A 25,826-nucleotide genomic window follows, 5' to 3' on the forward strand; every position below is an offset into this window, starting at 1 on the left:
AGATCTGGTTTCCAGATGGGCAAATATCCCCTTCTAGCCGCCAGGCAGCCAGGCTTCTGGTGCTGATTTCCGCACTAAACTTGATGGTCTGATTTTAAAGGAGCAGTTGGTTTTAAAGGACCTGGCTGGTTGTGTGTCCCTGAGTTGCACTGCAGTGCTAAATGTCTGAGCGAAGACAACACCGGGAGAATCCAGGCAGCAGGCTGCACCCGGAGAGGGAGGGTGAGGGAAGGAGGGAGAGGAGGGGGGACGCGAGGGAGAGGGGACTGAGCCTTGAGCGGAAACCACAGAGGTAGAGTCGGGACGACACGGGGAGGAGCGCAGAGGCAGGGAGGGGGCAATGCATATATAGACCGTGGGGACACGCTGCGGTGACAGCGGGCGCAGAGCCAGGGGGAGCCTCGGACCCCGGGGAGTCGGGGAGTCGTCCGCCTGCCTACCACCCCTGTACCCTCCCACCCCGCCCCTCCAGGATACAGATCGCAGTCCCTGCGCCCACGGTGCCCGAGCCCGGAGCCCCTCGGGGAGCTGTGCTGCAGCCCCCACCCGGGCTTGGCTCCTCCGCTCTTCGCGTCCTCGGGTTCCACTCCTCCTCTCTGCTCCAGATGGGACTGGCTGTCCTCTTTGCAAAACCGGGCTCCCGGGGAGATGCGGTGAGCAGCAGGCAGCAGCTGGGGCGCCCCGACCGGCGGGCCCCATGAGTGCCTCTCCCAGCAGACCCAGGTAAGAACTTCTCTCGACCTTCCTCAGCCCTGGGAGGACCACACGTGGATGCCGGGGTGAGGATGGGGAAGCCAGAGGAACCTGGAGGCTGTGGAAACATTGGTGTGGGGGTGAGGGGTGCTGTTTGTTCTCTGAATCTTGAGTGCAGCCTCAAAGTTACCAGAGGGCACAGTAAAGCTATTAACATGGATTGTGGCCTGGCTGTGGTGTCCCCTCCTGAGAGCTGGTGTCCCCAGGAGACCACTGGGATAGACTATCTCTCTCACGATTTTCCAGAGATGGCTAAGCTGGCTTCTTTCTCCATTCAGTTCTAGAGATGTGCTTAGGCAAGTGGTGAGGGCAGGGCTGTGGTAGGGAGTTCAAGTCACCTCTCCAGCTTTCTGGCAAAAGTTCCTACTGGGGGCACTGGCTTTCCCTGTTCGAGTGGTGCTCCCCTCCCCCCACCAAGCTACCCACATCAATTTTATGCCTATTTCCTTATGTTGTAAAAGTCCATGATTTGGGAGAAAGACAAAGTGGACATCATGGGGTTTACCTGAAGATGCCTAGTGAGACTAGGGAGAGGTTCTGCTTTTCCTAATTTCCTCCTAGAATAGAGGTGGAAGGTCTAGTAACTGGAGGAACTCCTGCTTTGGACCTAGTGGTGCATGGAGTCCCATTCCAGAAATGGATTTAGCCTTCTGGAATAGATGAGGAGAGGAGAAGTTGTGGCCATTAGCATGAAGTTGTTAGAGCACTAACAACTTGTTTGCACCCATCAGCCAGCCTCCTGCCTGGAGAAACTTCATTCCTCGGGGAGTCCTTTAGCAGGCCACATTGCTCCAAGGCCACATATGAACAAGTACCTGATAGTGCGCCCCCAGGCTGAGTTCTGGTGGGCCTGGAGCAGTTGTGGGGGGTGAGCAGAACTGAAGAGGGGTGGAAAGATTGTGCACATCACATCCACTTGGAAGAGCCCTAGCTTTATCCAAGGAAGTTAAAAAAAAAAAAAAAAGACTTGTAAAAAAATAATAAAATGTTTTCATGACAGTAGCAGATGTAAAACTCCCACTACTCTGGGAGACGATAAAGAAATTTGTGCAGGGGGCTGAGCTGTCTCCTCTGCCAGGGCTTATGTGGGCACATCACCTCTCAGAGATACAAAGAGTGTTTTATGGAGGAGGAGCTCTCTGACTAGGGGCATTTCAAGAGGGGCATATTTCAACTGAGGCTCTCTCTTTGAGCTCAGGAAGCCAATATTGGAAACAAGTGGGAAATCTGCCTTTCTATCCCCCACCCCAAAGTCCTACTCAGCCCCTAGTCTGATCTTGAGGCTCGCCATAGAGCAGGCACATCAGAGAGAGGCATCCAGGCTGTTGTGGTGTGACCTGACCTTTTTCATTCGACAGCATTTAGAAGGTTAGAGGGCAACATACGAAGATATGTCTCCTGTGTGAGCCGTTCAGTCTTATGCTCTGGGCGAGGCTAGCATTTATTCCCTCTCTTCAGCGGTGCCTCTGCCTTTGTTCCTTACTTGAAGATCACGTCTCTCTGGCTTATACCTGCTGTCCCTAGCCATGTTCCCCCGCCCCCCGATACTCAAAACAAACCGCCTGCCTTTGACAGTGTGCAGTGAGGCTGCTGGTGAGGTCACCCATGTTTGCCTGAACCCTACCCCCCACCCCTCGGTGCATTTACTTTGTAACTTGCCCAGCAGATCTTGTCCTCAGCTTGCAACTTGGGCCAAGAGCTCTGCTGGGTGTCATCACCATCATCAGTATTCAGGAAACCAGGTCTCCAAGGTTTACGCGGAAGTTCTGGTTTCCCTGCTCCACACACAAAGGTTGTTTGGTTGTGGAGGTTTGGGGTTGGGCTTTGGTGTTAGTGTTGGAAAGAAACTGGTATAAGCAACCGATCCATTATGTAGCCAAACTGGGGTATTGCTATAGTACCCCAGTTTGACACTGTCACCAGATATTAGTGCCTTGCTCGGTTTCTTGCCCAGTTGTAGTCAAGGATCACAGGCCTTGAATGAAATCACATCTCTAGGGCGCCTGGGTGGCTCAGTTGGTTAAGTGTCTGCCTTCGGCTCAGGTCGTGATCCCAGAGTTCTGGGACTGAGCCCCACTTCAGGCTTTCTGCTCAGTGGGGAGTCCGCTTCTCCTTCTCCCTCTGTGTGCTCTCTCTCTCTCAAATAAATCTTTAAAAAAAATAAAAGGAAAAGGAATCACATCTTTATAAGGTGATTGCGTTATAAAGGTGATCCCTGCCACCACCTTATTCCAGCCTTTGCTTTTGGACCTTAGCAGTCCTTTCATGTCTTTGCAGATGAGCTCACTGTGTTCCCTGACTGGGCTTCCCCATCAGACACATCTGTAGTCTGTACACTTGAACCTGAACCACCAGCCCCAGGACTGCAGGTGCACTCCGGAGGGGTTTTCACTGCTCTGGTCCCACCGCCTGCTGCTTTCACCAGGCGGAGTGTGGCTCTTTGGGCTGCTATTTACAATTCTGCGATGAATGATCACCCATTCCACTTGTCCTGCTGAGGGGTTGCTATCTCTTGGGGGTGCCTGCTACAGTTTATACTGTTTTGATTTTCATTGTTCTTTCAGCTTGATCAGGATCTTTTCTTTCTCTCTCTCCTTTCCCCCTTTTGCATCTGTGAATTGGTACATTTCATTTTCTGCCTAGGCATGATTACTCTTCAAATTGTGTGCTAAAATCATCATTTCCTTGATTTGATCCAAAACCCTAATGTGCCCAAAGCAGAAACACTGCATGTATCTTTTAAGTGCCGGTGTTCCATATACCCTTTATTTTGGTGCATACAAGGCTCTGGCTTCTAAGAGATGCCCTAGTATCCACTGTGCTTTGTACGCAGTGGGTATGCATTGCCCATCTGCACGAGGAATTAACATTGCCGATAAGAGGCAGGAGGGTGGAAACAGTGTTATAGCAAAGGGGTGTGTGTGTGTGTGTGTGTGTGTGTGTGTGTGTGTGTGTGTTAGGAAATGGGATCCTGAGTAGGCTAATGTTGTTAGGAGGGTCACCTTCACTTACTGAAGCCTTATTTGGCATGTGTGGCAATCGAGTTCTTTGGAGAGGGGAGCGCTTGGCAGTGGACTCAAGTATAGATCTGTAAGATGGGAATGATAATGGGAATGTAAGTTCTTGTCTAGAGTGGACTGACGATGAATCTGGGAGTTAGTGGTCTGCTGACTGCCTTTTCAGTTAGGCTTTCCTCAAGCCAACCATGAAGTTGTGTCTTCAGAGAAAGTCACTGGTCATTCACAGTAGGGGAGAAGGATAGCTCCTATCGTTCATGGGCACCACAGGCCAGAAGACCATTCTAGGCATAGTGAATGAGCTGAATGGGTAGTTCCATCAGCATATTAATGGCCATATTAATAGAAACAACCCAAATGCTTTGGTTTGAAACTAGGTCAAATAGTGGGACCTTTCTGACCCCAATAGGCATGAAGCAGGAAACATCTCTCCACCCTCAGCACCCACGTGGGCTTTTGGCCCAGCCCTGGAACCCCTGGTAAAACAAATTTTCCCTTTCTGAGCCTCAATTGTAGTAAGGCCAATGCAGAGGTGGCTGTGGGCTTCAAAGATCAGAAATGGAGGGTGAAACTTGAGCATTTATTTTTTTAAAAAGCTTCAAAAAATTAAAAATTGATTTGTCCAAAACACAAGTCCAGGGAGGTACCACCTGTCTGCCCACCCTGACCCCTGCCAGGAGTTGCAGAGTTCAATGAGTAATAAACTTATTTGGCTAGATGAAGGGGCGTGAAGAAAAGCAGTTCCTACTTCTCATCTCCTACTTAATCTAATTGATCTCAGAAATCTCATTGTCACATTTTCAGTGTCTGGGACCTGGGGAAGGGGAAGGGGATAGAGATGGGAATGGGACAGACAAGCAATTCCTAGAAAAGTCTGTGAGACCTGGGGAGCCTGGAACCCAGCTGCTCCAGAAGGCGAGCATGGCCTAGGAGAGACTGTTGGGGCAAACAGGGTCCCTGGGGAAGGAGAAAAAGAATAAAAATGATGCCGGAGGGGAGGACAGGGCAGCAGAGAGAGGAAGCTGATGGAGTAGAAGGGAATGCAGAGACTAAGTGCAAGAGAAGGTGAAAGAGGAGAAGAGAGAAGAGAAGTGAAGGCAGTACCTTGCTTGCAGCTTCATTCTCTCCCCGTTTTCCTCTGGCAGAGGAAGAAAGCCAGGGATCCAGCCGAGCAGCATGGTTTTGTGCTCCTGGAGCCTTCTCATGGAAGCTGTCAAGCCTCAGCCCTCCACGGCAGCTCCTTCTATTTTTACATTTTGCAGAATTGAAATTAAACAAATGACCCTGTGATGGCGTGTTCATGAAGATTTTATCCAGCACACCCACACAGCCAGTGCCGGCATGGCTGAATATTTAGCATAATATTCCATGTAATCAGATAAGAAGGCATCCTCCAGAGAAGTCGGGCTTTGATAACAGCCTATGAAGAGCTGCTTTGATGAGGGTGGGCAGAAGCCAAAAAGGAACCTTGTTCTCTGGCTTGGTTGGGCTTGTTAGCAGGAAGAATTCCAGTTAACTGGATTCTGGAGGAGCTTAGCATTTCCTCTCTCATACTATTTTTTTTTGGCACTGGGTTTGATTCCAGCCTTTGTGAGACTTCTTGGTCCATTTTTCCCTGGAGGTCTCACTAAATGCTAAATAAAGTGTTCATTTTGGCTGAACTTGCCCCGAGTGGAAGCCCTGCTTAGAGTCTGGGCACTCACCCTCTTTGTTGGCCTGCTCAGGGAAGTTCATGTGTGCTGGTGTTACAGTGCTTAGGCAGCAAGAAAAGGACGCTGTGCATCTTGTACGTGGTTAGAACTCAGAGCAGATACTCTTGTTGGTTTAGACATGGACTTAGTTCCTTAAGTCCCAGGAGATTTAGTAGCAATTAAATGCATGCCCCTGGCACATAACCATTTTTTTGGAGTAAAGAAAAACAACAATGCCTGTTAAGGGGACCAATTAATAAGACAAGGTTGGTTGGGTAGATGTAAAAAAGCAAGACTCTTCAAAAGGCTTGTCACTGCCGTGCACATATTGGTGTTTAATAGGGTATTTGTGGGCTCTTTTGCCTTGAACATTGAATGTTTATCTGATTCTCCACCTGTTAACCTCTACAGTGCTGTTTTGACAAATCCAGCAATAGAGGCTGGATAGCAAGACTGCTGTTGAATCAGTTCTGACTTCAAAAAGAGCAATGGATCGGACAGAGTGACTCAGAAGGAGCTCTTCTTTCTGCTGGCTAGCCTCGTAGAGGCTGATCGTTCCCTCCAGAACCAAACAGGCTTACTAGTCAGAGAATCTTCCCTGCAGTGACTATAAAAAGGTATCTCCGTCTCTGACGCAGAGAGCGATTGAAAGCATTGACATGAGCCATATGGGTGTATGTTCCAAGGCCCAAGGAAATGAAGGATTGACAGTCTATTAAGACAGACGCAGAAGCCAGTTTCCTTCCCTTCCCTCCAGTGGAGCATCCATGTGTGTTTTCTCTCCACGTTCTTTCTTCCTGGCTATCTGGTTCAGGCAGTTTGTATGGCATGGCTTTGTAGCCAAGGAAACTTTTATGCATCTAGGAGAAAAAGGGAAAAAAGATAAACCCAAGTCAGGACTTACCTTTACTACTGTCAAGTTCAAAGGATGGCCTCCCAGGTGTAAAGCCTCTGTCCATCACTCAGGTCTCTCAGCCCAATGGTGCATGATTGCACAGTTCTGTCCCATAGCCACTGGAGCCAGAAGTGAACGTCCCCATCATTGCTTGGTCATATGTTGTCCCCAGACTTCTATACTTGGACTCTGAGCCTCTTTATTCTTAAGTCTTTATTTAAATGAACACCCAGAATGAGCTTTTCAATTTGTTTGGAAGTAGAGAGCTTACACAAAGTCTTTATCCAAAAGTTTCCCCCTTCTTGGTGAGGATGACATAGTTAGCCAGCTCATACCAGTATGGACAGTTAAAAAGCATCTTGAACCCTTCATTATTATTATTTTTATTACTGCTGAAATACCATTGGTATTATATGTTACTGAGCATAGAGCTCTTTGTTATGCAGAATTATTATTATCTGCATTTTATAGTTGCAGAGACCAGGACGTACAGACACCATGTCCAAGATCACGGCCGGAGGTAGTAGAGTTAGAACTTAAACCAATGTTCTATTTTTAAATACTGTGATCTATTCTTAAACACTGCTCTTGAATACTGTGATACCATTCTTTCTCTTGTGGATCCCACCCTAAATTTTCAATGTCCTCATTTTTCTCATAGCCTCTCCCATGATCTGTCATTAGGTCTTTATTTCTGTGGGTAAGGGGTATACAAGTGTCTCCTTGTAGCTGGAACACAAAAGGATTTCTTAAAATACAGATACCTATGCAGACCTAATTAAAGGGCTTTAGAACAAAGAAGTGGACTATTTCTTTGGTACTTCCTGCCTTCCTTTTATGTTTTGGTATGTTAATCACTGCCAAATTTTCTTGACATTTAAGTCAAAGAAATGCTGAATGAAAGTTGGCATTATACCTACTCCTTATAACTGCGATATCCCTCCTTCTCTTGTAGATTACCTTGAAGGAAGAATCCTGCCCCCTAGCCTGTTCCAGTGGAACCAGTGGCTAAACAAATTTCTGTAAGACAAAGAAAGTATAGGAGAATTTGAGGGAAACTGGCACTTCCAAAAGAGAGCTGAGGCAAGTCCCTTAGGATTCAAATCTCTGAAAATCTGTCTTTTGAGATCTTTCTTCATGTTGGCTGAGGCCATTCCCTCCATTTGAACCCAGTTGGCAACAGTCAATAGAGAGTGTTAATTTCTGGTCCTGGCTGGTGTTTTACATGCATGAGCTTCCTGCTATTTGTCTGAAAAAGCGCAAACCCAGGTAAATCAGACTGTGCTGATGGCTTTATTTAGCAGTCAGACCAACCCAAGCCAATGATATATTTTGGCTTGTCAAGAAGCAGGAACAAGTTAGCAGGGACTGTAGGTCTGTGTTCTTAGAGTGTTTGCCCAAACATGGATGAGAGGAGAGGATTTATAAAACTGAGTTTTAAAAATTAATTTCATCTATTCTCTTTTTTTTCTCCTAAAATATGATCATTCTCAACATGTCTAGGTGCCATAGGAACCAGAGTTCAGTGCTAGTGCTAGGTTTCAGTTTTTCTACCTGAAGCCTGATCTCTCTTAGCAACAGCCAAATTTAATTTAGGGTTTGAGCTTTTGGGCTGTCTTGTATACCTGCATTAAAATCATGGGGCTGCGATCAAGTTTTGAGAACTGATCTTGGGAGAGGATAAAAAGTGGTACAAACAAGACCGAAATGGGAGAGCAAAGAATCCAGACCTTTGCACTTTTTGTGGGGTCCATTCCTCTGTGAGCAGTGTAGGGAAATGAGTTGATGGATTGGAATCTAGGTTTTCCAGGGCACTGATGAAGTGTTCTGATCTTTTGTTCTTTTCTACTGCTGTGTCTCTACCAGCTGTGGACAGGATGTAACATGTTCTTACCCCAATTTTATTCTGTTCTTGTTTGTTTCTGTCATATTTTTTTTAACCACATCCCCTCTTATATTCTTGCAAGCAATGCCTGTCAAACAAGAAACCAGTTGAGTTTTGAGGATGCAGAGTTGCATAAGATGATTCTTTCTTCAAAGAGCTCATGGTTTCTAGTAAGGAGGATGAAGTCGATGAGTCAAAGACAACTTGTTAACGGCCCTAAAGAGGTAAGAATAAGGTGGCGTGGTAACACCAAGTCCAGAGCAGTGAGCAGAACAGCCCAGGTCAATCAGCCTGAGAAAGCTTGTTCAGAAAAGGTTATATTTGAGCTGGGTTTTAACGGGCAAGTAGCCACGTTCCAGATGGAGAGGGACAAAACCTTCTAGAAGGTGAGGTGGCAAGCCTGGAACAGCGAGCTGGAGTCAGATCATGACGGTCCACTTCATTCGGCTTGTACTTAACGGAAGCGACTGGGAGCCAAGACGTTTTTCAACAGGAGGGCAAGAACAGATTTGGTTTTTTAGAAAAGTAGCCGGCAGCCATGCGGAGGGTTAACAGAAACAGGGCGAATCCAAAGGCCAGGTGCTGTAAAGGGGCTGCTGAGTAGTCCAGGTGGGATTTGATGGGCGTCTGAAATCGGGCAGGAAAGGTTGGAAAGGAATATCCAGCTTTGAGAATTAGTTTAAAAAGGGGTCCTCAAGAGGTAGTAGCAGGTGGATGGTGGAGGCTGAGGGAAGGAAGAGGAGGAGCCATAGGTCAGTAACGTTCTTGCTGGATGTCCTCTGAACTGGGCCATTGGTCATAAACTGAGATGTGAAGTACCAGAAAAGAAGCATAGTTGAAAGAGAAGGTAAAGAGAGCAAAATTTGAGCAGAATGAGAATTGAAAAGAAGCGACTAGGGTAGAGATATAACGAGTTTCATTTGTAAAGTTAGCAAAAATTGGGAAGTTTTTTCACAATGAAATTATGAAGGAAAAGGAGATGAGAGCAAGCTAGTAACATTGCCCAGAGCATAGGACTTGAAGGCAACAGAGAGTTCTGGAGCACTGTTCTCAATATTTGAGTAAGAGGAGGACACGACAACCTAGAAGTAAGAATGAAAAGATTTTTTAAGAAGGGGGGAGTCACTTGAATATGCTTTTCAATAAAAAGGAAACTGCTAGATAGAAAGGGAGGGATTGAAGATAATAGGAAGAGAAGAGACAGCTAAGAGAGCAGAGTTCTTAAGAACTCAGAAGCTTAAAAAAAAAAAAAAAAGAGCCCAGAAGGTAACAGAATCTAGCAAAAAACAAGGCGGGGATTAAATTTGTAGAGGGAAGAATGGAAGGTTACCAGTATTTATACCAAGCATCGTGCTAGGTATTTTATGTTTACTGATTTATTTCATTTTCATTAAAACCTTGCAAGGGGAGAGAAAGAATGCCCCTTTCTTTGGAGGAGATTGGAAATCAGCAAAAGGTGTTACTTTCAGAAGTGCAGGTGTAAAGAACCACTGACAGTAGCTTCAAGTAGTAACTTCTCCTTCCTCTGTGAAGAAGAGGTGAAATCATCTTCTGAGAGTAGAGTAGAAAGTGAGGTAAAGAAGAATGGGAAACTTTCAGAGCGTCAAAATAACTGACTTCGGACAAGCAGAAAGATTTCCCTATAGAGCTGACGCCTGTTGAAGCTGGAAAACATACTCTGCGGAGGCGTCATTGCCTCCATCCTCCGCCTCCCTGGGAGCCGGGCAGAGCGAGCAGCTGGTTGGGGTTCTCTTGGGGAGGAGATGCATCACATGGGGTTGGCAAAGCCACGAGGCCTTGAGAGTGCTGTTGAGACTTGAGGAAAGGGACTTCAAGGAGAGTAAAGCCAGAAGGGGGCAGATAAACTGGGAGAAGACAGAGAAGGGATTTAAGGGAGGTTGAGATTGTGAAGATCTCAGAGGTTCTTTGAGATTTTGGGGTTGACATTGGGCTAAAAGGTGGTTTCAAGCAGGATGCTTGTCAGTGACCCCCTCCTTTAAATTGGCATTGTCTTATTTGTATTATCAAAAGATGGAGTTGTTTGTTGTTGGGTGGGTGACCAAGAAGGGCTGTGAAATTGCACCTTGGATGGTCCCCATCCATTTGCTGGGGTGAGTTAGGTGTGGCCTCACTGGGAACAGAGTGCTGTGCTAGATGACTCCTTGTGTCTGCGTCCACCAGGTGCAGAGCCCAATCAACAGGTATTTTGAAGAATATCTAAAACATGTGACTGTAGGCTCTTTCCATCTGGTACTTTTGAAAGTCCAAGCCACAGATTTGATTTGTTTTGTTTTGTTTTGTTTTGTTTTGTTTTGTTTTGTTTTGTTTTAACGGGCTTTATTATTTTATTTTATTTTATTTTATTTTATTTTATTTTATTTTATTTTATTTTATTTTATTTTATTTTATGTCATTAGTAGCTTAAAATAAATGTATCCCTTCCAGAGAACATTTTCTGTTTCTCAGTTCATGAACTTTTAGGTTCAAAAAGTGAATTTTCTGGGCCATTCCCCACACACCATTCCAGCCAGGTAACATAATGGCTTCCATTTTCTTCCAATCTGGCATATCAGAGGGGCTGATTCACCACTGGGCCGTGTGCTTCCTCCCAGTGTTGTCACTGAAGCTAAGCTAAGCATATGATGGGCCTGCTGAGGCAGACAAAGGATCTTTTTGTCATTGAGGGAACAGCTCCAGCAGGTGATGAGCCCTGCCTGTCTGGCCCTTTCTGACTTGTTCCTGTTAGAGTTCTATGCTCGGTCTCCACCCGCCCCCCACCTCCCACCCCCAGACTCAGCCTTGGGCTCCCTGTTTCTAGGTATTGTCAGCTGGATCATCACAACGTCCGTAGTTTGGTGCAACTGCATGTCTCTGTTCTGCACACAAAACCCCAAAAAACACAATCCCTAGGTATCTGTGAACAACTGGTGTCATCCAAAAAGAAAGAAAGAAAAAAGCTTTAGAAGTCAGGAAAAAATGTTTCAGCTGTGTTTTATCTGCCTGTTTGTTTGTTCACCTCAATTACAAAGCACTGAAGCAAGGTTTTAAAACATCCTTTCTAGGTCAGTCTGCTGTCCTTCCTTACAGCCAGTTCTGGTTTTCTCCAAGGCTGTTACAGTGGCGGATTAAATGCAGGGCTTCAGTGTAGACAGCAAACACAATTGCCCAGGCAATAATCTGTCAATGTGGCCTTCTAATGATTCAGTCATTACTTAGCTTTATGGTGAGCTCTGGATAAGAAATATTAAGAATTAAGATGTCTGTTGCCTTCTGTAGTTTCACTTTTATGGATTCTTGGCTGTTTAGGAGCTTAGAATGGTCTCATTTAACCTTTTACAGATGAGGAAAATGAAGCCCAGAGAAAAATCAATCATCTAAGTCCATACATTTGGTTGGTGGCAGATCTGGGACTAGCACCCCCGCCCCCCTCACTTCTTGAGATAGAATTTGTGTTAGCAATTTAATCTCCAGTTGCTGGAGGAGAATATTTTGAGGTGATATTTTGAGTTGAATGGTGTTCCACTTAGGTGACAGCTTGTGGGGGCAGGATGTAAAGTTCTCTGGTCCTCAGTTTGCCCTATATACCGATTATCTTGTAAGGTTTTCATTTCGTACCCGCTGGATGAACTAGGGGCTGAGTTGATTGCACCCTTCCTTCATTGTATGGTGGGTGTGTGCATAAGGGAGAGTAATTTGAATGGGTAAACTTTGCTTTACCACTACACATTTAAAACTCGTGCACAAATAAAAATTGATCTTCTGATTGTTTATAAAATGTCATCCTCTGTTAACAGGCAAAGATTTGGGTTTTAAAGGTTTTATTTATTCATTTTTATTTTAGAGAGAGGGAAAGCACGCATGTGCAGGGGGAGGGACAGAGGGAGAGAGAGAATCCCAAGCAGACTCTGCACTGAGTGTGGAGCCTGATGCGGGGCTCAGTCTCATGACCCCAAGATCATGACCTGAGCTGAAACCAAGAGTCGGACACTTAACTGAGTGAGCCACCCAGGTGCCCCTAAGATTTGAGTTGGTACTGAGAACTGACCCTTTCTAAAACATAATTGGTTTCTTATACAGCTGAGAGGACAGAACCACACAGAGCGACAGTAGGGTTACCTGATCTTATAGGTAGAAGATTTGATGGTGTGGATGAATTTACCACAATGTGGGCATGGATTTCCCTGACTGCCAGTCACTGTCACCTGGCTTCTGGCCTGCTAAGGTATGACACAGACTCTGTGTGTGGCCTGCCCTAGCAGGGAAACCTGAGCCGGTGTTTGCCCTTTTGGAGGAAGTGGAAGCACTCCCATGTCATTGCTCTGGGCCTTATTGATCAGTTTGGTAGATTAGTTGCCTAGTGTTGGGACGCCTGAGTGGCTCAGTTGGTTAAGCATCTGCCTTTGGCTCAGGTCGTGATCTCAGGGTCCTGGGATCCAGCCCCACATCAGGCTCACTGCTCAGCGGGAAGCCTGCTTCTCCCTCTCCTGTTCCCCCTGCTTATGCTCTCTCTGTCTCTGTCAAATAAATAAATAAAACTAAAAAAAAAAAAAGATGCCTAGGGTTGCAGAAGCTGGTACTAAGCAAGTACCCCTAACTCTGGGATTTTTTTTTTTTAAGATTTTATTTATTTATTTGACAGGGATAGAGACAGCCAGCGAGAGAGGGAACACGCAGGGGGAGTGGGAGAGGAAGAAGCAGGCTCATAGCGGAGGAGCCCGATGTGGGGCTCGATCCCATAACGCCGGCATCACGCCCTGAGCCGAAGGCAGACGCTTAACTGCTGTGCCACCCAGGCACCCCTAACTCTGGGATTTTTGTCACTCCACAGGACAGGCATACTGGAAAAGGGCAAAAAACATACTTAGGAAGAAGGGAATCTCCATGGTAAATGTCTTACCTATGTAGATGGGAGAAGATCATTTGACCATCCATAAGAAAATGACTGGGAACCAATGAAGCTGCTCATAAAAATATTACAGAAGTTGAGGCACTGGGATGGCTCAGTTGGTTAGGCATCTGTCTCTTGATTTTGGCTCAAGTCATGATCTCAGGGTCATGAGATCAAGGCCCATGTCGGGCTCCACGCTAAGTGTGAAGTCTGCTTGTCCCTCTCTCTCTGCCCCTCCCCCTGCTTGCTCTCCCTCTCTCTCTCCGTCTCCTTCTCTCTCTCTCAAATAAATGAACAAAATCTTTAAAAAAAAGAAAAAGAAAATTATGGAAGTCCTCTGAGCAAATTTCCTAGTTTCTTGTCTCTGACTCTGTGGAACATGAGTTGATAAATTATATTGTAGAGCCCAGACAGAAATCATACAGGCTCTTTTTGCCAGAGCTTGAGGTCCCTGAGAGTTAAGCTATACAGAAGTCATGGTCATTGTGGAGAATTATTTCTTATTTGCTGATTATTTTGCTCTCTGATTTTGCTTTCCCCAGGGAGAATCCCATCTGGACAAAATATCCGTTAACAGCCATGTAGTCATCCATGTTAATAGCTTTACTGAGTGTGTGCTCAGACGTGCTAGCCGTGAAGAGAAGTGGGAGATGTGTAGGTGTCTCACTGTGTCAGTGGTCCCTAGGCTAACACTATTTTCCTGGTCTGTTCAAATGCTCTACCTGCTTCCAAAATGTTAAACTATGTTGTCATTTGGATTGTCCCTATGTTATCTGTGTTATTGTTGCTGTCTGTTCTTAAATCATCATTCAGTAATTCTGTGTTTTGTCTGTCCGATTCTCCCCTGCCACAGTCAAACCAAATCACATCTTCCAAGGTAGGCCGTTTTGTTGTTGAGTCTTGGAGATAAAAAATGGTAATGCAAAGTAAACATGACTCTGCTACTTACAGCCACCTTCCTCCCCCATAATCAACCACTGTCTCTGTTGAACTTTTAACTGAAACCACAGTCCAGAGTTTCAAGGAGCCATCTCTCAAACATGGGTATCATTAAGGTCCAGAGATTTCTTACCACAGATTTACTATCTTTGGAATAAAAGCTGGAGAGCAGCCTCGCTCACGTCTAACGCAGGAAGGGCAAGTTAAAAACAGTCTTGGCATCCTTCAGATCGCTGACCCCACAGGCATGACAACCTTCATGTTTTGTTTTGATAATAGCCTCGTGCTACACTTATCTGCCATTTGGTTAAATTATTGCAAAGCAACAGACAGTGACCCTCTGCTCTTATTTCTAAATCACTCCAGTATAAAGCTGACGGGCTCTCACTGTGTGCTTACTGCTCAGATCATGGGGTGACAGATGTGCTCTCACTGTGTGCTTACTGCTCAGATCATGGGGTGACAGATGTGGAAGAAACACGCCCAGAAACGAGCTGTATTAAAACATAATTTAAGGTTCTGTTGCTGGGTTGCTGTAGCTCAGGTAGGGCGTGATGGCATCTGTCTTCCCCAATGTCCTTTCCATGAGTGAGCTTCCTTCAGAGTAGTCATAGGGTTCCAGTAAAAGATATTCATTTCACCAGGCCTAATCTCTATCTGAAGAATCATCATCATCTTCATCGTCATTATCTGTAATCTTTTACTGAAACTTCTCCCATGTGCCAAATGCTGTCCTAAGCACAGTACATTCATGATCTCACTTAGCTCATACCACCACCATGAGTCAGTATTATTAATTTCTCAATTTTACAGATAAGGAAACCAAGACTTAGGGAACAGTGACCTTTCAGCGTTATTTTACTAGTGTTAAGAGCTCTGATTTCAAGCCCCATCTTCCAATACAGCTATGTTACATGAAACCAAACTGTCAGAAACTATTTACCAGGCATCTTCTTATCTAAGCTACTTTATTAGGTTTATGGGGGTGGGGGTACAAAGAGGCATAAGATACTTCCCATTCCCTCGTGGCTGCAAATGTTGTTGGGCAAGAAGTCATTTTAAAAATAATTAACAATTCGCTAAATACATTTTAAAAATAATTAACAATACACTAAATGCTCTATGTGTGGAACATAGTGATATATTAGTAAGGAAGAGGTCTTGAAGAAGGTGAGATTCACACTGGGCCTGTTCTGGAACAGTGGACAAGATTTACATAGATGGAAAATCAAGAGGAAAAGCATTTCACATGAGGAAAGTGATATGAACAAACCCTAAAAATGAGCAAGTACAAGGCACGTTATATTGTTGAAGGGTGAAGGGTGACGGGTGGTGGGGGTGGGTAGAGTTACCCAGGAATGAGGTATTTGTGTACTCATCTGTTTGGTCAACAGATATTTGAATATGTCTACTATATGGAGGTATTCTATAGGGGAAGAATAAGAGATGAGGTTGAAAAGGTAGAGTAGAGCGTTACCGATACCAAGTTCAGGAGCTGGGACTTTATCTTGTAGACACAAAGTTTACAATCATTAGTCTGGGAGCTATGGGTGGATTTCAAAACCTTCTCTGAAAAAGTTCTAAACTAGTTATCTCTGTCCTGTCCCCCTGCCCCAGGTTTTTCTGGACTCCACATTGGAGGGTGGGCATTCCTCTGACGAAAACATCTATTTATCTGTTTGGAGAATGGCCATGTTTAGGGACGAGGGGAAGAAGGAAAGTCAAAGAAGGACAGATTGGGAATTAGGCTGCTGTTATGTCTCCGATGCTCAGAAGGAGAGTGTGAAGAAAGTACAGAGGGAAAGGGGTTGTGGGTGTTAAAGAGAAGATGAGATTACAGACTAAGATTTGATGCTTTTGAATGTGATGATTAAATTTGATGATTGGTCTATCAGTGATGGTAGAGAACACATTCCAGTGGTGTGCTGGGGACAATAACCTTATTGCAGGAGACAGAGATGATCGTCACAGCAGTAGAGACTGCTCGTTTTATAAGTTCAGTTCAGCCAAAGGAGAAAAAGATAATAACAGCAGGGGCACAGAATCGATCAAAGTTTGGGATTTTTTTCCCCTCAAAATGGGCAAAACCATATTTGAAGCTCTAGGACATGGACAGAGGAAGAAGTTGAAGACATTGGAAATGAAGGATATAACCAAGGGAACTCTTCTGTCCCCTGGGATTTTGTGGCATTGTGTTCTAACAATAACTGGATGGGTAGAACTTTCAAACACTGGATGATTGTACTGGCACAGTTATTACATCCTTTCCATACTCCCCACTGAGTTCTCTATCCTTAAACCATAAGCCTTTATCATCCGTATACCTCTCTGCTATTGTGGTGACTGGGTGTCAGTGATTGTCAGTATATTGCTGGAGCTTCTCTTTTCTCAAACAGATGGGTTTCTGGTTGAGCTTGTTTGCAACCCCTTACATTTCTGTCTATTTGACTGTTTTTCTTTAGTTTTCCATTGTTGTGACCTGGGACTTTTGGATTACTGAAGCCTTTCTGTTTTGTATGAATGAATGGATGAATGAATGAATGAATGGATGGATGGATGGATGGATGAATGAAAGAAAGAAAGAAAATTTGACACAAAGATTCATCCACCCAGGAACATATGTGTATGCACATGCACGTGTGTGTATACACATTGATTTTTATTTTATTTTATTTTTTTATTTTTATTTATTTGAGGAGAGAGAGAGAGACAGAGAGAGAACACGAATGGGGGGAGGGGCAGAGGGAGAGGAAGAAGCAGACTCCCAGCTAAGCAAGTGCATGGGAGACAGGACCCATAGGCAGGAAGAGCTGCTATATACACATATTGAAACACAATGTATTTCAACATTTACCTACAGAGCAGCTACTATGTGCCAGAGACTATGTTAAGTGTTAGGGTTGCAGAGAAAAGTTATAGGCCTTGCTGTCAGGGATGTTCACTCTATAGGGGAAGAAGTCCCATTTGCAAATGGACACTTTATGTCTAACGTGATTAGGGCAAAGACAGAAGTATGGCCAGGTGCTATTGTAATAAAAGAGGTGCACTCAGCCCTGCCTGGGAGTGTGGAGAAAAGTTCCCTGGAGGAGGTGATGCTTAAGCAATTATATTTTGAAGGATAAGTGAGAGTAGGCAGAGAAAGCCTATGCAAAGTCATGGCCGAAGAAAGTATGGTTTTTATAGAGAACATTAAGTTATTTTGGAGTTATCAGAGTATAAATAGTAAGAGGGACGGCTTGAAGGAGATGTGCCTAGGTAGGTGCCCTAGGTGAGGGTATCAGGGACCTTACATGCTATGCTGAGATACTTACACTTTGTTCCAAAGACAGTGGGAAGCTGTGAAGAATTTAAGCAGGGTAATGTCATAATCATCTTTATGTGCAGATCTAGTATGGTTGCAAATGATTGATTCAAGAGAGTGATTCAATTAAAAATGTTTCTGGCTTTAATTTGGTGGAAACCAAACTAATAGCCGCTTAAATATGTGATGATGTTTTTCATGCAAGGAGGAATCTAGAGCAGGCTGGTATGTGGCATTGGTTTAGACACCTGACCATGCAGTGAAGGACCCAGGCTCATTTTTGAGCCTCCTCATTTTTGCTTTTTGATCCTCATGCTGTTACTTCGTCGTCATGAGAAGGCTGTTACTGCTCAGGTATCATGATCATGTTCAAGGTGGACAGAAGGGGAATGTGGTGGTACCAACAGTGTCTGCCCCTTTCAAGAAAGCACAGGTTCTCCCAGAACCTTTCCAGTACACTTTTCTTCATATCTCATGGGCCAGATGTAGAAGGAGCCATCACTGGCTACAAAGGAGGCTGGAACAAAATATTTATTCTTTCTAGCTTCCATAATAAGGAAGGGCAAAGAGAAAAAAGGCATTTGAATTGAGTGTTGAGTTAGCCAACCAATAGTATACGTCATACACATTTATCTCTAGCAGGTGTAGAGATTGGACTGCCTTCTGGTAAATAACATTCTATGCCAGGCAGTGAAGGAGGCAAAGTACCCAACTCAAAGCAAAATAGTCAGCATGTGTTGTAGCTTTTAGAAGAGAAAAAGCCAGAAGAGGAAGAGCACTGGCTTGTGCCATTAGCATTTTTTGTGGCCTGGGTGTCACAAGGGACTTCTCCCTGCTGAACCAGTAGATGTCTGGATCATCCCCAGGTTGGTTGGTGAAAATTGACAAAATCCACCTTTCTGCCATGGAATTAACTTCTCTTTTACCTCTTTACATGCCTCATAATCAATCAATCAATCAATCAATCATTATTTATTCCAGTCCTGGAATTATGCTAGCCACTGTCAGGGGATATCCAGCATGGGGTTTAAGAGGTGACAGTAGAAGGATAAGAACCATGTCATTCCTCAAGTAGCTTATGTTCTCTGTGCAGAACAGTTTACAATAGTATAAGGGAAGAGAGGTGTGCACGCTTCTAGCTTGGTATGAAGTGTCAACAACCCAGGCGTGGGCCACAAGTCTCCTGAAGATTGGGTTTTACAGATTCAAGGTCAGTTGTCATCACTGTGCCCCCCTCAGCAGTGCTTTGCGGAGTTGTCTGGCTGGTCTGCCTCATGCATACACGTCAGGAATCAGTGTTTGGCCTACAGCCAACCCTTCCCTCCCTTCTACACCCCTCCCCTACCCCATGCCTTCATACGCTCTTGCTGGAGTATGCTCTGTCTCCAGCCCCTCTCCCCTAGCCAGCATGTCAGAAAGAAAAAGAGAACAGCTCTGCCATATCCATCTACTGCTCTATTTCTAAACTTGAAAAAAATAACAAAGTGATATGGCAGCATTACAAAAATACTTAGAAAAAAATGGACAGTCACCTACAATTCTACCTCCCTAATATAACCAGGGTATAATCTCTTGTAGTTTTAGCCTGGAAATAATGCTTTTTTGCATGCTTGTAATCAGGGAGTGTGTACAATTTTGGTTCTGCTTTATTTACAGCGTTAGAGCTCATAAAAATGTGTTGAGTAAATGAATATTGATGAGTAGTCTTCACAAGAACGAGATGTACCACCTCATTCCCATTGTTGTCACTATCCATTGTTTTCCATTTTCTCTATTTGAATAGAGATGGCGGCATTGGAGGTTTTCCAGCGTGCCACGTTTATGGTGTGGCCTTTGAGTCCTGATGTAGACAATAGGAAAATTCTTAGCATGTGATCAGAGGCCTTGAGAAGAATTGGAATCCTGGTGGACAGGAGTGAGATAAGGATCACTGTAGTCCCATTCTTCCCCAGCAGGAAGCATCTTAGGTGAAAAGACCGTCTCTCTCATTCATGACCACGGGCACAATTCTCATTTTTGTTTCTTTTTGTCCAAACCTTGCCTTTTTATCTGGAGGCTGTTCAAGGAACAGGAACTTTCTTGGCGGGGGGGGGGGGGGGGGGGGGCACTTGAACCAAGGCCTTGGAATCTGAATTCTTTCCTCTCACAGGGATTATGTCTGGGCTGCTATTTCTGCTCACTCTGTGATCCCAAGTAGTTGCTGTTTTAGAACTGCCATGGAATTTTGGAAACTCAGTAATAGCTAGTTAACTAAAGAACACATGTTGAATTGTAGTTCATGATTCTTCTGGTTCAGCTCTGCAAGTCTTAATTAAACCCACAAAGTTTACAAGGAATTCATTTACATTAATCAGCGTTATCCTTTTCCCCTCTCATCCAGTCCTACCTTCTTGAATTATTCCAAGAACTGCTCTAAAAGAACAAAGTGTCTGCTTTGACAAACAAACCCTACCTCCCTTCAACCATTCCTCTTCAGCTCCTGAATTCCTCTGACAGTCAAATAAATAGATCCAGGAAGACAAGATTATTGCGTTCATTTCCTTTAGGCTTATTTATCCTGGGAAGCACCTCCTCTGTCTTGTCTGTGCACCTCGCACCAGTATGAGAGCTGTTATAAAAATCCAAAGATAAATGCCTCAAAACATTGGCAGCCAAATTAATTCCAGAATTTCTCTCACTCATGCTATTGAATGATCAACCTCCAGTCTGATGAGATGTTCTGGGTCCACAAAACTTTAGACTAAGAGGGCAGAGTGTGTGCTGGGCACAGGAAAAAGAGAAGTTTCCCGTGGAGGAACTGAGTCAAGGGATGTCTCATGTGTGACATCTCAGAAGTGATGCCATCAAGAAAGAGGAGAGGGGGACTGTGTTTCCAAGGAATCTGGAGCCAGGTCTGCAGACGAGGAGGCAAGGAAGCAAGTTCTACGGGAATGGTGAATCATCACCACACTGTTTATTGGCTCCTGGCTTCTGTGAAGCTCCCACAGTGACCAGCCTGTGAACCGGACATGCTCCCTCGCCCTCTGCCCTCAAGTACCATCCAGAATAGCTGGGAGATAATATACACTTCGAAGTGCCAGGGGCTCTCTGCTCTCAGGTATTCTCTATATGGAAGGCCCCAAAGCAGGAGCCTGAGAAAGTTTATAGATCTCCAAAGAAAAGACTCACAAAAGATATTCAAGTCCAATGAAATGGACTGCCTTCCATGATCACGCCCTCTCAGGAGAAAGAGGGCATCTGTGTGAATGCCACTTGTTCTGTCACTTTGTATGTGGCTCCTGTGTGTTTTAGACCGAGTATGGAGAAGAGCATAACACATGGCAGATCCCCAGTGTTTGGTTGTTCCACTCCCTGCGCCCGCATTAGCATGGCTGTGTTTCTATTCCTACGGGCACAGAGCCAAGGACCCATGTGCTGTACTGGACAGAGCGCTGGTCTTGGCAATAGTTATCAAAACTACCACTTAGTGAGCACATCCTCTGTGCTAGTGACGTGGTTGAAGGTATGATCTTTCCCATTTACTTCTAAGACACTAAGGCTTGGAGACACTGATTAACTTGCCCAAGATCATGGAGTTAGTAAGAGGAAGACATGGCATTAGAACCCAGTTTCATTTGACTCCAAAACCTGTTGCTTTTTGTTTCGTTTGTTTTGTTTTATTCCTATGACATTCTGTCTCCCAGAAACTGGAAGAACTGGTTTTGATTCCCAGCTCTGTTGCTTCCTAACTGAATATTTCATTACTCTGGGCCTCAGTTTACTCATCTGTCAGGTAAAGGGGTTAGGCTAGGTGTTTTCTGACCTCTCTACTAGCTCTTAAGTTCTGTGCATTGTCTAATGTTTGGTCTTAAGCAGGACTTTATCAGCAGAATCTTCATCAGTCTGGAATATATGGGGGAAATAAGAGAAATTCTTATTCATATAATTACTATTCATTAATTACTGTCTCTTGAGTGCCCCTGTGGGGATACAGCAGAGACCAAGCTGTCATGGTCTGGCCTTTGGAACTTAGAGCTACAGCAGGGAAAACAGACCTTGCATATGTTGCAAGCGCTGAGTGTTTTGCAGCAAGATAACAGTGTATATGGACACTTCTGGGGCTAATTCACGTGAACCGAGTTCAGTCAGTTCAGTGAACATGCATGTGTCCCAGAGCAAGCAAGCAATGGGGCTTTAACATCAGAACATAACAGACACAACATGCTTCCTGAGTTCAGTCTTCTTTCCTGTTACTCTCTTCTCTTTTCCTACTATTTCTCTCACATAGCCCAGTTGTGGAGATTGTGGAAAGAGCATAAAGAATTGTATTGTGTCAGCCTACAGAGGAGCAAGGGAAGATGAAGGCAAGGAAGAAAGGTGGGAGGAAGGAAGGCTGGGGAGCAGGGTTAGAGGAGGGATGGAATAAGGTCTAACAGTGGGTTATTGTTAAAGCTTATTGTTGAAGGTTAAGGACATCTTCCAAGTACTCACCACAGCAGAGAGGGTAGAAAAGATTAGGCGGGAGAAAAGAGATGAAACACAGATTCATAGTTATCTCTACTTTGGAAGGGACCCATAAGCCAAGAACTCCAACCACATCTGATTATTTAACACAAGGCAGCCCCTTTGACTGTGGGACACCCGTGGGAAGGGCTTTTTGTTAAGCTGAATTTGTTTTTGTTTTGTTTTGGTAACAACTTTTATTGCCTGGCTTTAATTCTGTCCTTCTGGTTACATTAAGTTGATAAAGTTTTTCCTCTTTCTCTCTCTCTCTCTCTCTCGCTTGCTTGCCTTCCTTCCTTCCAATATTTAAAAGTGGTCATCGTGTTTCCCTTATGGCTTTACTACTGTATGCTGAATATCCAACCTCGACTTTTTCATAATCTTTTGTAATCTTTTGATTCTGTATTCTTGCCACACTGTTCTCCTCTGTAAGTGCTTCAGTTGGTTAGTGTCCCCTTGGAAAGCAGAACCCCAGAACTGAAGTCAGTTGAAAAGTAGTCTAGCCCTCTTTGCAGACATGTGAATTTGGATGTAGCCCAAGATCAATTTAGACTTTTTTTTTTTTTACAGCTGCCTTAGTCTGTTAACATAAATTGAGTTTGCTATAGCAAACTAACTTTGTGTACCATCAGAGAACTACAACTTTCCTAATATACCATCATTTTGCCTACATTTCTTTATCCTGTTCACAATCATATGAAGATGCTATTAGATGCATTGCTATACTCAAGATACTGTGTTTAGCAATCCTCTAATCTTTTATCACAGTCTAAGAACTATCAAAAAAGGCAGTGAAGTTCCTTTGACATTCCTTGGTTTTAGTGAAACTTTGCTGGCTGCTTTTGGTAACCACTTTGCTTCCCGAATGTTTATAAAATCACCTTGTGAAATTATAATACCGTTTTGTAATTCCGCTGGAGATCCATTTCAGTTCACCAGTCTATAATTTGTAGAATCTGCTTTCTTTTCTTCTCATATTTTGAAAATTGGAGTAGTTGCCCACTGTCAGTTTTACATCATCTTTTTTATTCGTAATTACACACACGTGCACATGTATTCACGCACGCAGGCATGCACGCACACGTGAAGCCAGTGGGAGGAAGTGTGTGTGAAGGAGCAGCTGAACAGCATCGGAGAGTTCATGGTGAAGTGTGCAACTGACAATTCAGGTTGGGTAGAGAGGAGGAGGGAGCTGAGGAATGTGGGAGGATGCCTCCAACAGATCCCTGGGAGGGGGAGGGGGTATCCGGTTAGGCTTTTTAAATGAGGCTATCATTGTTACCAAGCCCACTGCCCGCCCCCCCCCCAGGGTGCTGCCAGGTGAAGCACTTGCCTCAGGCCCAAAATCTAAGGAGGTGGCTCATAGCTCCTTAATCAAGGTAAATAATACATGAATGCAATATATTTTTTGGAATAATAGCAGTGTGAAAAAATCCACGGTGAACAAAATATCAAAACTTTGAGTAAAGACAGGATTGGTATGTTATAGGCTTTTTTTAAAAAATGATTTTATTTGGGGCACCTGGGTGGCTCAGTCGGTTAAGCAGCTGCCTTCAGCTCAGGTCGTGATGCCAGGGTCCTGGGTTTGAGCTCTGGTTCGGGCTCCCTGCTCAACGGGCAGCCTGCTTCTCAGCCTGACTTGGGGCTTGATTTCCGGACCCCGAGATCATGACCTGAGACAAAGGCAGAACGCTTAAGGGACTGAGCCACCCAGGCGCCCCTGTTATAGGCTTTCGTGGCCTATTTCTTGATAACAGTTTTACTGAGTTATAACACAAAGATCATACAATCAACCCATTTAAAGTATAGAATCTGGTGTTTTTTTAATATATCACTGAGGTGTGCAGCCAACACCACATTCCATCTTGGACCATTTTATCACCCCCAAAAGAAGCCCCATATCTGTTAACAGTCATCTCCTGATTCCCTCCAGTTTTCCCAGCCCTAGACAACCACTGATTTACTTTCCTTCCCTATGGATATGCTTATTCTGGGCATTTCTTATAAGTGGAATCACACAATACATTGTCTTTTGTGACTAGCTTCTTTCTTTCACTTTTCATAGTATTTTCAAGGTTCATGTGTGCTGTGGTGCGTGTCTGTACTTCATTCCTTTTTATGGCTGAATAATATTCCATCGTATGCTAATGCCACATTTGATTTATGTAACCATCAGCTGATGAACATTTGGGTTGTTCCTACTTATTGGCTCTCGTAAATGTGGATACGAGTGCAAGTGTCTGTGTGGATATATGTTTTCATTTCTCGTGGGTGTATACCTCGGAGTGGAATTGCTGGATCGTGTGGTTACTATGTAAAACCTCTTGAGGAAGTGCTACACTGTTTTCCAAAGTGGCTACACCATTTCTTATTCCCACCAGCACTGTAGAAGCGTTCCAGTTCCTCCACACCCCTACTTATACTTGTTATCATCATTTTTACTCTAACCATCCTGCTGGGTGTAAAGTGGTATCTCATGGTGTGTTGATTTGTATTTCTCTGATTGGTAGTGATGTTAAGTATCTTCTAATATACTTGCTGGCCATTTGTATATCGTTTTTGGAGAAATGTCAATTCAGATCCTTCTCCCATTTCTTTTCTCTTTTTATTATATGTGGTGTCTCTCCCCATCGGATGGGGATCGCCAAATGTGGGGCGACCCCTTTGAGTGGAAACCGCCGACTTGGGCAGTGAAAGGATTCACCTGAGGCAGAACAGAGGAGATGGAAGTTTCTTGAATACAACAGAGCGGTGGGCAGGATGGCAAAGCAGAGACTGTCTGCGATGGGGCTATAGGTGGGGGCCGTATTTAAAGGGGGAAGGCAAGGAGGTATGGGGATGTATGGAATTTCCCCTTTTTTTGGCAACTGTGCCTGATTGTAAGAAGTGCATTGGTTAGTTCAGGCCTCTGGATATTTTGAGGTGGGCTGCTTAAGAGGCCTGTTTGTATTCAGTCAGGGGGTTTGGGTCACTATGGGCCTTTTTGCCTTGATTAAGTTTCCATTGCCCTAGTCTGTTGCCTAAAAACCTCATCTACATTATTGGGTTGTAGAAGTTCTTTATATATTCTAAATACAAGTTCTTTACCAGACATACAATTTATAAAAATTTCCTTCAGTTCTTTGGGTTGTCTTTTTACTTCCCGAGGGTGGTTCCTTTGCAGCGCAAAATTTTTTAATTTTGATGATATCCAATTTATTTGTCTTTTATAGCTTGTGCTTCTGGTGTCATATCTAAGAAGCCATTGTTTAATTCAAGGGCACAAAGATTTATGTCTGTGTTTTATAGCTTTAGCTCTTACATTTAGTTCTTTGATCCTCATGGTCTATTTTTAAAAAAGCAAATTGCATGACATTTAAGACTCAGAAACTCCCTCCCTCCTCACTCAAACTTCATCTTGAAATCAAGATTAGAAGAAAAAGAGTTTAGCGGAGTCTTTCCTTACAGGGGACCCAAAGGGGTGCAGCTTTGTAAGACAAAGATGTACTAGATCTCTCCAGAGACTTTATTATTCTTTGAAGACTTGATTTTTGAGGTGTTCAGACATAGCAATACGAGTGATAGACTAAATGACTCTTTGCAGGTGGCCTGAGGTAAAAGAACCTTTGGCCTGAAATCCTTTCATGAGTTGACTCGAGGTCCCCCCTCTCCCTTATAGTTGCTTCCACATGCTCAAAGCCCCTAGTGCCTCATGCCTGTCTGTCCACCCCACCTCCCTCCAGATCCTGTGGCTGTAGGCAGCTGGGTTTTCACTGGGCCTTTTTTTAATGTATCAGGATAATGATCAGTTCTGTTTCTTCCCACATGAGCCCCCACTCCCTCCTCCTCTGTCTGCCTGCCTTGGAGCTAATTCATACATACCTCAGGATGCTTCTTTTTAATTTTTTTTCTTCCTATAGATAGAACTTACGAGGTTTCCATGGAAACTCCTGGCCAAAGGTAGGGGACTTTTGAACAGGGGTGAGATGATCAAGC

General features: G+C 44.3%; 1 protein-coding gene across 2 annotated transcripts in view; it reads left to right on the forward strand.

The window, feature by feature from the left end:
- The first annotated feature begins 394 nt into the window (after positions 1 to 394).
- GRAMD1B (GRAM domain containing 1B) overlaps positions 395 to 25,826 on the forward strand; it is a 227,666-nt gene continuing 202,234 nt past the window's right edge. The window contains exon 1 of one of the 2 annotated variants that reach the window (XM_034666001.1): positions 395 to 723. In XM_034666001.1, coding sequence (XP_034521892.1) covers positions 698 to 723 — 26 coding nt within the window. In that variant the 5' untranslated portion in view covers positions 395 to 697. Of the gene's footprint in view, positions 724 to 8,446; positions 8,466 to 25,826 lie in introns of those variants that run through there. The other variant, XM_034666004.1, reaches the window with a different exon arrangement.

Source organism: Ailuropoda melanoleuca, chromosome 8 (genome assembly GCF_002007445.2).
Source record: "Ailuropoda melanoleuca isolate Jingjing chromosome 8, ASM200744v2, whole genome shotgun sequence".
Lineage (NCBI taxonomy): Eukaryota > Metazoa > Chordata > Mammalia > Carnivora > Ursidae > Ailuropoda > Ailuropoda melanoleuca.